Source organism: Sapajus apella, unplaced genomic scaffold (assembly GCF_009761245.1).
Source record: "Sapajus apella isolate SASKATOON/1434 unplaced genomic scaffold, GSC_monkey_1.0 scaffold51, whole genome shotgun sequence".
Lineage (NCBI taxonomy): Eukaryota > Metazoa > Chordata > Mammalia > Primates > Cebidae > Sapajus > Sapajus apella.
The window spans coordinates 6,977,783-6,994,541 of record NW_022436991.1 but is presented as its reverse complement, the minus strand read 5'-3'; the positions used below and the strand labels follow the sequence as shown (position 1 = coordinate 6,994,541).

Genomic DNA, 16,759 nt, shown 5'->3' with positions numbered 1-16,759 from the left:
AAAAAAAAAAAAAAAAAAAGAAAGAATGAGGTCCTGCCATTTGCAACAACATGGATGGAACTAGAGGTCGTTGTGTTAAGTGAAATCAGCCAGGCACAGAAAGACAAACTTCTCATGTTCTCACTTATTTGTGGGTGCTAAAAATTAAAACAATTGAAGTCATGGAGAGAGAGTCAAATGATGGTTATCAGAGGCTGGGAAGGGTACTGATGGTGGGGCTGGGGAAGAAAGGAATATGGTTATGCGTACAAAAAAATAGAAAGAATGAGTAAGAGTTGACACAACAGGGTGACTATAATCAATAATAATTTAATTCTACATTTAAAAATAACTGAAAGAGTATAATTTGATTGTTTGTAACACAAAGAATAAATGCTTGAGGGGATGAAAACCCCATTCTCTATGATATGATTATTACTTATCGTATGCCTGTATCAAGATAGCCTATATACCCCATAAATATATACACCTACTATGTACCCACAAAAATTAAAAATTAAAAAATTCCAGAAAAAAAGATTTAGAACCCAAGATGTGGGCACTAGGCATGCCCATTACGCCTTTGCTTTTCAGTTAATAGCATTGGTATTTTTAAAAAGCTACCCAGGTGATTCCAATGTGCAGCCAATAGTGAGAACTGGTGGTGTATGAAGAAGGGGCTCAGTAGCCATCACCTATCTATAATAGACAACTATGGGAAGGAAAGGGAGAGAAGAAATTGTAGGAACGAGGACCACTGGTCCAATAGAGCGTGTTCCAAACCATGAATAAAGTCACATGTGTGGGCCATGAAATCAATCTATCATGTCATTTCCAGCATTTCCAACAACAGACCAGGTGCAGTGGTCTAATACGAAATATCAGAGGGCATTACATATAGTGATAGTTTCTTTTTCTTAAAACTTTTAGTTATATATACTAGAGAACATCTACATATTTTTATGAACTAGATGTTGATATAAAACTATTTCGTACCTGGTCACAGTCCCCAGAAGTTGAGAAGTACTAGCCTAGAGGAGAGGGCTGTGCTATTCTCTCCTCTCTTAGACAAAAGTAGGTGCTTCTCCAACCCAAGCCCTAAGGCAAGGGAGGGAAGAGAGGAAAGAACAACCTGAGAAGATTGGGGGTGTCTTCAAGAAAGGAAGGCTGATGTCTCATTACCTGTTTGGACATCTGCTTAGAGAAAAGATTTACAGATCATACTCCTGTGCCTGTTTGAGCAGGCAGGTACGAACTAAAGAGACTCAGCAGGGCAAAGAGTCAGGAGGGCAGTGAAGAAGTCCACGTGCCCACCACTGGCTTTCTGTAGGTCAAGTGGACCCCAGGAGGTAACCTGAACTATCTTTCCAATGCCTCATCCAAGAGGGTTGGCCATTGGGTAAGGAGACCCCAAGAGCTAAAGGCTTGGAGGGAACTAGCAAAGGTGGGGTCTGGGGTGGTTGTGGAAAAGGCAGAGTCACAGTCAGATCCCCTCCACCAGGGGTGAGGGGACAGGTTCTGCAACCTGCTGTCCCCTGATGAAAAATTTCTGAAATATACTGAGAGAGCCAACAAGGGGAGGCCTGCCCACAGACCATGGGCAGCCAAGCAGCTTAGCTAGAGAAGCACTAAGGGCCAAGAGATCATCACAACAGAACGTAAAAGGATGGGTGGCACTTCATAGCTCCCTCCTGCCCACCCACACCCACTGGAGGAGAAAGAGACCCAGAAGAGGAAGGGGTGGAAGCATGAGAGACCAGACAGTTCTCTGCTCCACATCCAACCCCACTTGACGCACAGCAGAGGGCAGTGGATAAGGACTAACTGGATCTAAGGTTGAGATTTTAAACTAGACTAGACTTTGAGATCAGAACATACTGAAAAGGCATGGGACCACCCAATGTGCCATTGCAGGACTGGAAAGAGAGACTGGAGAAAGCAGGGTTGAAGTCAATTTCCGGAGCGAAAACAAACCTCTTGTTTAATCCTACCATCTTGAGATTTCCCAATAAAATGCTTCCTGATCCTTTTCATGGGGTAGCTAGGGAAGGCCTTTCTGAAGAGGTAATGCCCTCAGCTGAAGCATGAGAATCAGTGGCCACAGAGGAGCTGGGAAGGATGGTTTATCAGAAAAGGAGGCCGGGCGTGGTGGCTCACACCTGTCACCCCAGCACTCTGGGATGCCCAGGTGGGTGGGTCACTTGATGTGAGGAGAGACCAGCCTGCCCAACATGGGGAAACCCCACCTCTACTAAAAACACAAAAATTAGCCAGATGTGATTGTGGGCATTTGGAATCCTAGCTATTCAGGGAGCTGAAGCAAGAGAATCACTTGAATCCCGGAGGTGGAGGGTACAGTGAGCCAAGATTGTGCCACTGCTCTCCAGCCTGGGCAACAGAGTGAGACACTGTCTTGGAAAAAAAAAAAAAAAAAAGAAAGGGAATACAAAGTACAGAGTCCCAAGGTGAAGGCATTGGCATATTGGAGAATGGAGGGGCTGCAGCCCACTGAGAGAGGATGAAGACAGGGTAGGATGCGGAGGTTACAGGACCTGAGGCATGATGACCTGTGGCCTGCTGAGGGGTGCAGAAACTAATTTCTGTAATTTCTCATAATCGCAAAGTACTATGTGCTTATCTAAAAGATTCCAACGTGTGCCTCCACCCCTCTAGTCCAAATTCTCAAAGGTAACTACCAATAATTTTCTTCCAGACTGTTTAGTATCTCTGTGTTTCCATGCATATATGTAAAATTTATTTTTTATTTTTTTACTTTTTGAGACAGAGTCTGGCTCTGTTGCCCAGGCTAGAGTGCAATAGCACAATCTCAGCTCACTGCAACCTCTGCCTTCTGGGTTCAAGTGATCCTCCTGCTTCAGCCTCCCAAATAGCTGGGATTACAGGTGCCCACCACCACTCCTGGCTAATTTTTGTATTTTTAGTAGACGGGGTTTCACCATGTAGGCCAGGCTGGTCTCGACCTGCTGACTTCAGGTGATCTGCCTGCCTCAGCCTCCCAAAGTCCTAGGATTACAGGCCATGCATATATTTTTATATGAATAAAAACTTATAGTTCTGCAATTTATTTTTCTTCACTTGAAAACATATCAACTAGGTGCGGTGGCTCATGCCTGTAAATCCCAGCACTTTGGGAGGCCTAGCTGGGCAGATCACTTGAGGTCAGGAGTTCGAGTGGAGCCTGGCCAACATAGTGAAACCCTATCTCTACTAAAAATACAAAAATTAGCCGGGCATGGTGGCGCGTGCCTGTAATCCCAGCTATTCAGGAGACTGAGGCAGGAGAATCACTTGAACCCAGAAGGAGGAGGTTGCAGTGAATCAAGATCGTGCTACTGCACTCCAGCCTGGGTGACAGAATGAGACTCTGTCTCAGAAAAAAAAAAAAGAGATTGGCTCATGAAATTATGAAGACTAAGAAGTCCCACGATCTGCCATTTGCAAGCTAGAGACCCAAGAAGTCCACAGAACAAATAACGTAGCTTCTAGTCTGAGTCTGAAGGCCTGCAAGCCAGGAGCACCAAGGGCAGGAAAAGATCAAGGCCCCAGCTCACATGGCCAGGCAGAGGTAATGCAACATTCCTCTACCTTTTTGTTCTATTCAGGCCCTCAACAGATTGGAAGAAGCGCATTGGGGAGGTCCATCTGCCTTATTCAGTCCATCAATTCAAATGCTAATACCTCCGGAAACCTTGACAGACATACTTAGAAATAATGCTTAATCTGGGCATCTCACGGCCCAGTCAAGTTGACACATAAAATGAGCCATCGCAAAGGGGAGAAGACAAAAGTTCAGACACACGATCAACAACTTAGAAGAATAACTATCCATCATACTGATAGACACTGTGTTTCCAAAATAATGGGTTATTCTTGATGTCTTGTAGCTTCAAAAATAAAAACCTGCAGACACAGTGAGACACTGAATTTGCCCCTGTGGGAGAGAAATGACCCTGTAAATTATATCACATCACCTGTCATTCCAGAGCAGAATCTTAATAGGCAGCCACTTCCCCCATGCATAAGTTGAGTTCCATGCAGTCAAGGACCTTACAAAAGCTCAGAGGGCCTCCTTCTTGAGCCTGGAATAAGAATCAGGATTTTTTTTTTTTTTTTGAATAAACTAAGGACTGTGAATCCAGCAACTTACCTTTTTGTTCTTGCTTGGCCCAGAATATTTTGACTCGCTGGTGAATGTACTTGTCCTCACGAAGTTTCTTCTGCCACTTACGCAGTTCTTGAATCTCAGGATCACAGCGAACCTGGAAAATCACAGTAAAACCTTAGTCCCTTTTTGACATACTTCTGTACACTAGCTTATTAACCCTGCATGGAAAATCCTTTACAAACCAATTGGATGTACTTTTGATTCTCGATGAATCATTGTTCTAAATGAATTATTGACACTCCAGAGCTCATGTCATATTTGAGTATAAATGAGGTTGTGGGAAGATTTGCTATAGCAACAGTAGGTTAGAATGAATAGGTCTGTGCTGTCCAATAGAAAAATAATGCAGCAGCCAGGCACAGTGACTCATGCCTGTAATCCCAGGCTGAGGCGGGCGGATCACAAGGTCAGGAGTTCGAGACCAGGCTAGCCAATATGGTGAGACCCCATCTCTACTAAAATTGTAAAAATCAGCTGGATGCAGTGGTGTGTGCCTGTAGTCTCAGCTACTCAGGAAGCTAAGGCAAGAGAATCACTTGAACCCAGGAGGCGGAGGTTGCAGTGAGCTGAGATGGCACCCTAGTGATTTTTTTTAAATTTGGTTAAATACACATAACATAAACTGTACCATATTAATCCTTTTAAAGTATACTCTTCAGTAGCATTAAGTACACTTACAAGCTTGTGTGACCATCACTGTTCTCTCATTGCAACATTTTCATCAGGCCAAAAGGAAATCCCACACTCTTTAAGCAACCAATTCCCATTCTCCCCTCTCCCTGCCCCAGCCAACCACAGACCTGCTGTAGTCTCCATAGCCTTTCTGGATTTGCCTATTCTGGATATTTCATACAAATGGAATCATACAATCATGTGTCCTTTTGTGTCTGGATTCTTCCAGTCAGCATATCATGTTTTAAGGTTTATCCACATTGCAGCATGTATCAGTACTTCATTCCTGAATAATATCTATTGTATACGTATACCACATTTAATTTTATCCATTCATCACTTAATGGAACATTTGTTTTGCCTTTTTTTTTTTTTTCTGAGACAGGGTCTCATTTTGTCACCCAGATTCCAATGCCGTGGTGCATGATCTTGGCTCACTGCAACCTCCACCTCCCAGGGTCAAGCAATCTTCCCACCTCAGCTGGGACTATAGGTGTCCCACCATGCCCGGCTAATTTTTTAACTTTTTGTTTTTGTAGAGATAAGGTCTTACTGTATTACCTAAGCTGGTCTCAAACTTCTGGGCTCAAGCAATCCTCCTGCCTCAGCCTCCCAAAGTACCGGGATTACAGATGTGGGCCACTGAGCCTGGCACCTAACGGAACATTTGAGCTGTTTCTACCTTTTGGCTATTGGGAACAGGGCTGCTATGAACATTTGTGTATGAGTTTTTGTTTATTTTTTATTTATTTATTTTTTGAGATGGAGTCTTGCTCTGTCACCCAGGCTGGAGTGCAGTGGCACGATCTCGGCTCACTGCAACCTCCGCTTTCAAGTGATTGTCACACCTCAGCTTCCTGAGTAGCTGAGATTACAAGCACGTGCCATCATGCCAGGCTAGTTTTTTAATTTTTAGTAGAGACGGGGTTTTGCCATGTTGGCCAGGCTGGCCTTGAACTTCTGACCTCAGGTGACCCACCCACCATAATCTCCCAAAGTGCTGGGGTTACAGGTGAGTTTTTGCTTAAACACCCATTTTCAATTTGAAAGGGGCCTGTAGACCTAGAAGTAGAATTGCTGGGTCACATGGATAATTTTACATTCAATTTATTGAGAAAACAAACTGTTTTCACCGTGGCTGAATCATCTTATCATCTCACCAGCAATGAATGAGAGGGTTCTAACTGAACCACATTCTTCCAACACTTGTTTTATTCAATTTTTAAAATTTAAACTTTAAATTTCATTCAATTTTTTTCTGAAATAAGGTCTTGCTTTTTTGCCCAGGCTGGTCTCTCAAACTCCCCGGCTCAAGTGATCCTCCCACCTCATCCTTCCGAGTAGCTGGGACTGCAGGTGGGTACCACTGTGCCTGGCTCTGCTTTTTACTATAGCCATCCCAGTAGATACGAAGCGGCATCTCATTGTGTTTTAATCTGCACTTTCTCTAATGTGTAATAACATCGAGCATCTTTTCACGTGCTTGTCGGCCGTTTGTATATCTTCTCGGAAAAATGTCTATTCAAGGCTTTTGCCCCTTTATTTGTTTCCTTTTTTCTCCCTCCGCTTCCCTTTGCCCTTTTAAAAAGTGGGTTGCTTGTCATTTTGTTGTTGAGTTGTAAGAGTTTATTATATGTTCTGGACACTATACCCTTCTCAAATATATTATTTGCAGGTATTTTTCTCCCATTCTGTAAGTTGTCTTTTCACTCTCTTGATAGTGTCCTTTGATGCAAAAGGTGATACATTTTGATCAAATCAAATTTATCTTTTTTTTTTTTAAGTAGAGACAGAGTTTCCCTTTGGTGCCCAGGCTGGAGTACAATGGTGCAATTTTGGCTCACTGCAACCCCTGCCTCCCAGGTTCAAGCGATTCTCGTGCCTCAGCCTCCTGAGTAGCTGGGATTACAGGCTTGCACCACCACCACAGCTAATTTTCTTGTTTTTAGTAGAGATGAAGTTTTGCCATGTTGGCAAGGCTGGTCTAGATCTCCTGACCTCAAGTGATCTACTCACCTCGACCTCCCAAAGTGCTGGGATCACTACAGACATGAGCCACTGCATCTGGTCTGAATTTATGTATTTTTTCTTCTGTTATTTGTGCCTTTGGTGTCATAGCTAAGAAACTACTGCCAAACACTTATCCTTGTGTTTTCTTCTAAGAGTTGGATCATATAGCTCCTTGATCCATTTTGAGTTAATTTATGTATATATGGTGTGAGGTAAGGATCCAATTTCATCTTTGGCATGTGGATATCAAGTTGTCCCAGAGCCATTTGTTGAAGAGACTATTCTTTCTCCCACTGAATGGTCTTGGCCCCCCTACCAAAAATCAATTGACCACAGAGGTATGCATTTATTTCTAGCCTCTTAATTCTCTTCCCACAATGTATGTTTTTTTCAAGTTAAAATATATGGACTTTCAAAATAAGGTATAGGAGTGGTAAATAAAACTAATTTCTTACAGTCTTACGTTCATAAGTGTCAGGCATCTTAAACATTGCTGTTCCGGGTAGGATGGGTTATCATATCTTACTAGCTGTGATCTCAGCAAACCCAAACCCTCCTAGAGGCGAAGGGTGGGGGAGGGGGCAAATAAGGGATTATCCACAACTTTCCCACAAGCTCATGTTTATTGGGATCTAAGCACACAAGAATCCCCATATTTCTGGACTCGACAACCGATAGCCTTAATGAGAATAAACCCAACAGATCTTCTGAATTATTAAAGGAAGGTCTGGTTATAATCAGCAACTTGACTATGTTTTATCATAGTCAAATTCTTTCTTTACTATTGCTTTACTTTTCACATTTGGAAGGATATACAAGGCGCGTTCGTCATTGAGGGGCTGTCACTTTTTACTCCATGTTTTTCTGGACTGGATTTTTGGGATGTTTACAATGAGCATAGATTGTTTTACGAATACAAGAAGTGTTTAAATTTTTAAGTTAATAGGCTTCTGAGAGGCAGGGAAAAGTCCTTTGACTTATAAATAATTGATGAATTTTCCTACAATCGTTTGACTCTTCGTTGTCTAAATACTCAACAAAAAAGTAGAAACACCCATTTCTCCATCATTCTGGAAGCCTGCAGTTATTTGTAGGGTTCTCCTCACCAGTTTAGCATGATTTTGCTCTGTCCGACCAGAGACCCTTTCATCTTTTCCTTAATTTCTTTCGTTTTGAAGTGAGGACTGCTATTTACCAAGAGAGAATACAGTAGCCTTGTTAGTTCATTACCGGGGAAGCCTGGATCTCTAGAGAAGGCTTTTGTGAGCCCTGGGGAAAGCACGCACCCGTTGAACTGGGCTAATCCCAGTCATTATCATCATGAGTAGGGAATCAATTTCAATGGCAGTGGTTGTGCCAATCAGCAAATACCATGGAGTGCAGTGTAATGTTTAACACATAAACAATTTCATTGCTAAACAAACGCTCCCTTACTAAGAGCTTTCCACTTTTATTTTAAAAAATTACTCTGTGGAGTCCATTTGCTCCTCTAACATGGGAGCATAAATAGAGTATACATTATTTATGTCAGTTTTTTTTTTTTTTAATGCCCATGACACCATCAGATTCTCCTAATTATAGATTACTCAACTTTCTGTTTATAAGGAAGCTTTGAGATTTCTTCTTAGATCTTTGGCAAAACAAAACAAAAGCTAGTTTTTCATTCTGGTGATTATTATTAGTGTTCCTTATTGTCTTGAGGAGCTAATATTTGTTTTTGGTTTTTGAGACAGGGTCTCTCTCTGTTGCCCAGGCTGGAAGCCAAGACAGGGTATCATTTTGGTTTTAAAAGCCAACCCTGAATCCAACAGCTCAGGGCTGAATCTTAGTTCCACAAATTACAAGCTAAGGAGCCTTAGGCAGTTTTCTTAAACGCCACAAACCTCAATTTTCTCATCTGTAAAATGGGGATAATAAAAATAGTTTCTTCATTGGGTTGGTGTGAAAATAAGCTGAGATAATACATACAAAGTGCTAAACCAGTGTGTGACACATAGCAAGCTCTTACTCTGTTAGCAGTTTCTTAAATTAGTTGCTAAAGTATTGAGAATAATTGGATTCAGCTCTGAGGTTGAATCTTACAATTGCTATTAATGCATGGAGCCAAGTGGCTGAGGCACCAGTGATTCAGAAAACCGAAAGTAAGCCTCTTCCCTAGGATTTACAAAGTTTTGAATATATAAATGATTTCATAATTTTAGGCATTAGCCAGCCAGCAGAAAGAAGTTTTGGCCAGGCATGGTGGCCCACGCCTGTAATCTCAGAACTTTGGGAGGCTGAGGCCGGTGGATCACCTGAGGTCAGGAGTTTGAGACCAGCCCAGCCAACATGGCGAAACCCCATCTATATTAAAAATACAAAATTAGCCAGGTGTGGTCGCACGTGCCTGTAATCCCAGCTACTTGGGAGGCTGAGGTGGGAGAATCACTTGAACCCAGGAGGTAGAGGTTGCGGTGAGCCAAGATTGTGCCACTGTACTCCAGCCTGGGTGACAGAGTGAGACTCTGTCTCAAGAAAATAAAAAGAAGAGTTGTGGTGAGGTGGTGTTTGCCAGCAGAGAAGAGGAAGGAGGGAGACTGTTGCCTGGGACTCTGAAATTACCCATTGTGAATCTAGACTTCTAAATTCCTCAGTTGTTTTCCCTGATTCTTGGCAAAACAGACAAAAACCTAGCAACGGCCTGGATGACTGAGGATGATTCCCGGGGGTTTTTCTCCTTGCTCTGGAGAAAGGCAGTTCATATATTACAGTTGCCGGCAAGAAGCTGGGGCTATAATATGATGGTCAGACCTCGTCAGTCATGCTCACAAGAGTGTGCCACCGACTTGGTGCGAGATGCCTCATAGAAGGTTCTTATTATGTCTTGCTAATGGCGTGACATACTAATGATTATATTGAAGGATTTTATATTCAAGAAAAGCAGTTTTCAACATAAAGGAAATTTGTTTGCAAAATCATTTTCAATGACCTTATATTAATAAAATATTCAGAGTTCATAACTCATAAATTCAACTTTTTTTTTTCTTTTTTTGAGACCAAGTCTCACTCTTGTTGCTCTGGCTGGAGTGCAGTGGTGCGATCTTGGCTCACTGCAACATCCACCTCCAAGTTCAAGCGATTCCCCTGCCTCAGCCTCCCGAGTAGCTTGGACTACAGGTGCCCACCACCACGCCCGGCTAATTTTTTGTATTTTAGTAGAGATGGGGTTTCACCATGTTGGCTAGGATGGTCTCGATCTCCTGACCTCATGATCTGCCCGCCTCAGCCTCCCAAAGTGCTGAGATTACAGATGTGAACCACCGCACGCGGCCTCAACTTTCTCTTTATAAGGAAGCTTTGTGATTTCTTCTTAGATCTTTGGCAAATAAAACAAAACAAAAGCTAGTTTTTCATTCTGGTGATTGTTAGTGTTCCTTATTGTCTTGAGGATCTAATATTTGTTTTTGGTTTTTGAGACACGGTCTCACTCTGTTGCCCAGGCTGGAATGCAGTGGCACAATTGAGGCTCACTGCAGCCTCGAACTCTTGGGCTCAAGGGATCCTCCCACATCCCAAGTAGCTGGGCCTACAGGCACAAACCACCATGCCTAGTTTTGTCGCTGTTGCTGTTGTTTTTAATCGTAGAGATGAGGTCTCACTATGCTGCCTATGCTGGTCTTGAACTCCTGGGCTCAATCAATCATCTCACCTCCACTTCCCAAAATGCTGGGATTATCAGCATAAGCCACTTCACTTGGCCTTTAAAGATCTAATTTGTAAAAGCTGTAGCTATCACCCGTTTCCTGGTATTGTGGAAGTCACAGATACTCTACTGTGGTATGACAGTAGTCCTCTCAGAGTTACTTGGGGCTTTCAGGGAGGTTTATTTTTTTTGTTTTTTGTTATTTTATTTATTTTTTTCTTTGTTTTTCTTTTTATTTTATTAATTTATTTCTTTTTTGTAGTTTCCTTTTATTTCTTTTTTTTTTTTTCAGGGAGGTTTAGAAGTGCGTTCTAGAGCAGCATTTTTCAGCCTGATGTGTTGTATTCGTGATTGGTAGATTCATTTGGGTGGCTGGTGAATGACATTAAAGTATATAATCAAATGGAAAATATAGAAAATGGCAATTGTTCCTTTATCATTAAGGACCTTCTTTAGGCCAGGCATAGTGGCTCATGCCTAGGACCCCAGCACTTTGGAGGCCAAGGTAGCTGGATCACTTGAGCCCAGGAGCTCGAGACCAGCCTGGGCATTTTAGAGAGACTTCGGCTCTACAAAAAAATTAAATTTTAGCCAAGTGTGGTATTGCATGCCTGTAGTTCCAGCTACTCGGGAGGCTGAGGTGGGAAGATTCCCTGAGCCCAGAAGGTTGAGGGTGCAGTCAGCGTGATCACACCACAGCACTCGGGCCTGGGAAGCAGAGTAAGACCCTGTCTCAAAAAAAAGTAAAAGGTGGGGTGGACACTCTTTATTCCTGATATTTTCTGCCTGAAATTCTATTTATCTGATCTTAATATTGCTATATCCCTTTTCTTTTGGTTATCAATCAAATTGGTATGTTGATTGATATGTTGTCAATCTTTCCCCATCTCATTATTTTCAACCATCTGTGTCATTTTGTGTGCCTATACATCCAGCATAGAGGCAGAATTCTTTTTCAATTCAATCTGAAAGTCAGAGAAGACTATTCTGTTTACATTTACTGAGATTAGTGATATGTTTGTATTTATGTCTCTCTTTGGTTTATCCTGCTTTTGTCTTTTTCTATCCTGCTTTCTGTTGCATTGAATTTTCTGTATTCTACTTGTTTCCTTCTACTGGTTTGTTAGTTCACACTCTGTTTTTTGAGAGTTCACACTCTGTTTTTTGAGACAGTTTCTCGTCACTCAGGCTGGAGTGCAATGGCGCGATCTCAGCTCACTGCAACCTACACCTCTCGGGTTCAAGCGATTCTCCTATCTCAGCCTCCAGAGTAGCTGGGATTATAGGCACCCAACACCAAGCCCAGCTAACTTTTTTATATTTTCAGTAGAGATGGGATTTCACCATGTTGGCCAGGTTGATCTCGAACTCCTGACCTGAGGCGATCCACCCGCCTTGGCCTCCCAAAGTGCTGGGATTACAGATGTGAGCCACCGCTCCCTGCCCTATTTGTTTTCTTTAATATATTGTTATAATGTAATAAATGACTTTTTTTAAAAAAAAAAAAGGTGTCCAGCCTCCTCCCAAATAATACAAGGACTTTAAAATGCTTAACTCCAATCTTCCAGTTCTCCATTTTTATATTATCGTTACCTAGTATTTTCGTTTCCCCTATTTCCCATTGGTTACCAATTATTTAGATCTATCAGCTTCTTCATTGACCATTATTTCTTGCATCCCTCTCCTTCTTTGTGGGTTCAGTTTCTTTCTAGCTGAAGTATATCATTTAGTAGTTCTTTCAGTGAGAGATGTGTTTTTAAATGTCTTTGTTTGTAGTCCTTGCTCTTAAATGATAATTTATGGGCACGTAATTCTAGGTTGAATATGATTTTGTCTAGACTAGAAGATATTATGCTTCCCTGTCTCTGGCATATACTGCTGATGATGGGAGGTCTATAATCAGTCTCACTGGTTTCCTTTGTAGGTAATATTTCCTTTAAGATAGCTTGCAGGCTTCTTCTTTGCATAGTTTCATCATGAAGCATTTTGGTATTGTTTTGTCCTTATTTATCTAGCTCAGGATTCATGTTTCTTCAACTTTGGAATATTGTCACTCGATGTCTCTATGAATATTGCTTCTCCACCATTCATTCTATTGTTTCCCTCTGGAATTCCTAGCAGTCTTAGGTTGGACCTTCTTATTCTGTCCTCATCTCTTAACTGCTTTTCCACATTTCCTATCCCTGTCTGTCTACTGCATTCTGTCTCCCAGAGCTGTCTTCCACTTGACAAATTACTTCTCCAGCTGTGTCTATCTGCTATTTAACTCATACCTAAAATATGGTCCATGGATCAGAAATATCAGCATCACCTGAGAGCTTATTAGAAATTCAAATTCAGGGGCTCTACCCAAGACGTATTTAACAGAGTGGGGCCCAGGAATCTGTGTTTTACCAAACTCTGCAGGTGATTTTGAGGCTCACTGAAGTTTGAGACATGCTGCTTTAGTACATTGATTCAACTGCTTTCATTTCTAGAGGGTGTACTTAGTTTCTTCAAATTGGAATTTCCCCCTTTTTTGCAATGAATTGCCTTTTTCTTTCAGCCAGATTTATGTATTTTTTCTAGCAACTCTCTGTAACCTTATACTTATTTATAGTCTCAAATTGCCACTCTTGGGGGTTTGGATTTTCCAGTTGATTGTATCTACTGACTCCCCTCCTTTCTTGTTGGTTTATTTTTTATTATGAGCTCATAACTATTAGTTCCAGTTCCACGTTTGCCCAGGTCTAGAATCGTGTCTTTTATCCAGGGATCAGTAAGCTGTTTTATCGTAAAAGATCAGATAGTAAATATTTTCGGCTTTGTGGGCCATATTGTCTCTGTCATATTAAGGCCAACCCTGCCATTATAGGACAGAAGCAGCCACAGAAAATATGTTTTAAAAATAGGCATATTATATTCCAACAAAACTTTATAAAACAGGCACAGGCTAGATTTTCTCCGTGGGCCATAGTTTACCAACACCTGCTCTTATTGAGTGGGCATTAGAACCTATAGCCCCCAGCTTCCCTTATCGCCTCTTCTATCTCTCTATATGTATTACATAAATATTAATTTAAAGCTGTTTTCATGGCCAGGTATAGTGGCTCATGCCTGTAATCCCAGCACTTTGGGCGGCCCAGGTGGGCGGATCACTTGAGGTCAGGAATTCTAGACCAGCCTGGCCAACATGGTGAAACTCCATCTTGACTAAAAATTCGAAAATTAGGCACCTGTAATCTCAGCTACTCAGAAGTCTAAGGCAGGAGAATTGCTTGAAGCTGGCAGGTGGAGGTTGAAGTGAGCCGAGATTGCTCCACTGCACTCCAGCCTGGGCAAAAAAATTAAGGCTGTTTCCTGAATTTACCTGATGACACTGAGATCACTGAAGGTACTCGTTCAAAACAGAATCCCAGGCCCTTTCCCTGTAGGTGCTGATTGAGTATGTGTGAGGTAGCACCAAGGCTTCGGCATGTTCAGGAAGAACCTTAGGTGATTCTAATGATCTGAAAAGTTTGGGGAACCCTGCTGTAATACAGAGAATGTTAAGAATGAACTTAATGTTACAAGACTTACTACCCTAACATCTGTACGACTTTCAGTTCTTGGTCACATGCATGCCACGTTGATTATTCCAAATCCATAAAATCTGAGTCAAAAGGGACTGCTCAGGTTATTAACATGCAGTCAGCAAGGCACGATCTCTGTGACTCATGAAGAACAGCTGCTTTTTGGTGGGTTGTCTTTGCAGTGCCGGATCTAAAGAGGCCTCCCAGGAAGCCACACCTATGTTTTGTTAAAGTCCCTTTAATAATAAGACTGTATCACAGTACATATTTGGAAAAGACAGAATTTCCCCCCACAGCTCAGGGATAATAGTTCAGGTAAAGTTCATCCAACTGTTCTTCATACTTGTTTACCCAAATAATCAGGGAATGAATGCGTCACAAAAGCATTTAAGGTATTTGATGAACTTTCCAATGATTTACAGGGTTAAATTAGAGCAAAGTTTGCTATGCCAGAGACCACATCATCGTACAATGCGTTGTTGTTGTTTTGAGACAGGGTTTTGCTCTGTCACCCAGGCTTCAGTGCAGTGGGGTGATCTGGGCTCACTGTAGCCTCAACCTCCCAGGCTCAAGCAATCCTCCAGAGTAGCTGGGAACACAGGCATGCACCACTACACCCGGCTGATTTTTGTAATTTTTGTAGAGACCAGGTTACGTCATGTTCCCCAGGCTGGTTGGTCTCAAACTCCTGAACTCAAGCCAAGCCGCCAGCTTTGGCCTCCCAGAGTGCTGGGATTACAGACATAAGCCACTGCACCCAGCTGATACAATGCCTTCAATGCCTTGATCTCTTCTTTCCTGCCAATACTCAGACCTGACATTTATGTAGTACTTTCACCACATAACAGTGCCAGCACTGTTCTAAGAGTTTTATACATATTAATTTTAATCCTCAGAACCACCATGCAAATTACAAACTATTGCCATTCTCTCCTCTCTCTCTTTCTTTCGCTGGAGTCTTGCTCTGTCGCCCAGGCTAGAGTGCAGTGGCACAATCTCAGCTCACCACAACCTCCGCCTTCTAGGTTAAAACGATTCTCCTGCCTCAGCCTCCCAAGTAGCTGGGATTACAGGCACCCACCACTGTGCTCAGCTTTTTGTATTTTTAGTAGAGACGGGGTTTCACCATGTTGACCAGGATGGTCTTGATCTCTTGACCTCGTGATCCACCCGCCTCGGCCTCCCAAAGTGCTGGGATTACAGGCTTGAGCCACCGCGCCCGGCCCAGCAGTTCTTAACTCTGGCTGCCCATTGGAATCTTTGGGGAGCTTTGAAAAAAAAAAAAACCCACTGATTTAACTGATGGCTTCAGGATTGTTATAGCTGCCCAGGTGCTTCTAATGTACAGTCAAGGTTGAGTGCCACTTCCCTCGAATGTGGACACTTACTTCCTCTGCCAGCTCTCAAAGTGTGATCCCTAGACTGGCAGCATCAGCATCACCTGAGAACTTCTTTGAAACACAAGTTCTCATGCCCACCCCACTCCTACTGACTCCGATTTTCTGGGGGTGGGGCTCAGCAGCTGTGAGTTAACAGGCCTTCTGGATAATTATGATGTGGGCTAAGGTTTGAGAACCGCTGCACTATGCCCCAGTGAATCACATCTTCCTGGGTCCCTACCCACTTGAAAGCTTTGTCATGCTCCTCACTGAGTGAGGGAGTCTGTCACCTCTCTCTTGAATCTAGGCGAGGCTCATGACTGGCTTTGACAGACAGAAGGTAACTGAAGTGCTCTGTTGTACAACCCCCAGAAGCCTTGAAGTTTTTGTTTTTGTTCCTTGAGTTGTATCTGCTACAATTTAAGGAAGCTGGTGTGGTTTACTGAAGGATGAGAAGACACATGGAGGAGAACTGCGATGCCCCAGCCAGCAGCCAGCACCACCTGCAGCCAGCTTGGACATTCCAGCCCAGCCCTGTCACCAGCCGAACGTAGCTACATGATGGAGTCTAGGTGAGAGCAGCAGAGAAACCAACCAGCTAACCCACGTCGTGAAAACTAATCAACTGCTGTGGTTTTAAGTCACTAAATATTAAGGTGGTTTGTTATTCAGCAGAAGGGACTAGATTGCAGCTCTGCAATTTACCCTTACACTTTGCCCTGGGGGAAACTGGTGAGCCCTTAAAAAAAAAAAACAACGTGGCTAGGTGTGGTGGCTGATGCCTGTAATCCCAGCACTGTGGGAGGCCAAGGCAGGTGGATCACCTGAGGTCAGGAGTTGGAGACCAGCCTGATCAACATGGTGAAACCCCGTCTCTACTAAATGCAAAAAATTAGCCGGATATGGTGGTGCATGCCTGTAATCCAGGCTACCTGGGAGGCTGGGACAGGAGAATCATTTTTTTTTTTTTTTTTTTTGAGACAGAGTCTCGCTCTGTCGCCAGGTGCCAGGCTGGGGTGCAGTGGCACTATCTCGGCTCACTGCAATCTCCGCCTTCCAGGTTCAAGCAATTCTGCCTCAGCCTCCCGAGTAGCTGGGACTACAGGCGCACACCACCACACCCAGCTAATTTTAGGGTTTTTTTTTTTTGTTTTTTTAGTAGAGATGGGGTTTCGCCATGTTGGCCTGGATGGTCTCGATCTCTTGACCTCGTGATCCGCCCGCCTCAGCCTCCCAAAGTGCTGGGATTACAGGTGTGCACCATGGTGCCCGGCCAGGAGAATCACTTAAACCCAGAAGG

General features: G+C 43.0%; 1 protein-coding gene across 1 annotated transcript in view; it reads right to left on the bottom strand.

Annotated features, from left to right (window-relative positions):
- IQCK (IQ motif containing K) overlaps window positions 1-16,759 on the bottom strand; it is a 142,281-nt gene that overhangs the window by 34,631 nt on the left and 90,891 nt on the right. Inside the window, exon 8 of the mRNA XM_032242843.1 lies at window positions 4,148-4,259. Coding sequence (XP_032098734.1) covers window positions 4,148-4,259 — 112 coding nt within the window. The remainder of the gene's footprint in view (window positions 1-4,147; window positions 4,260-16,759) is intronic.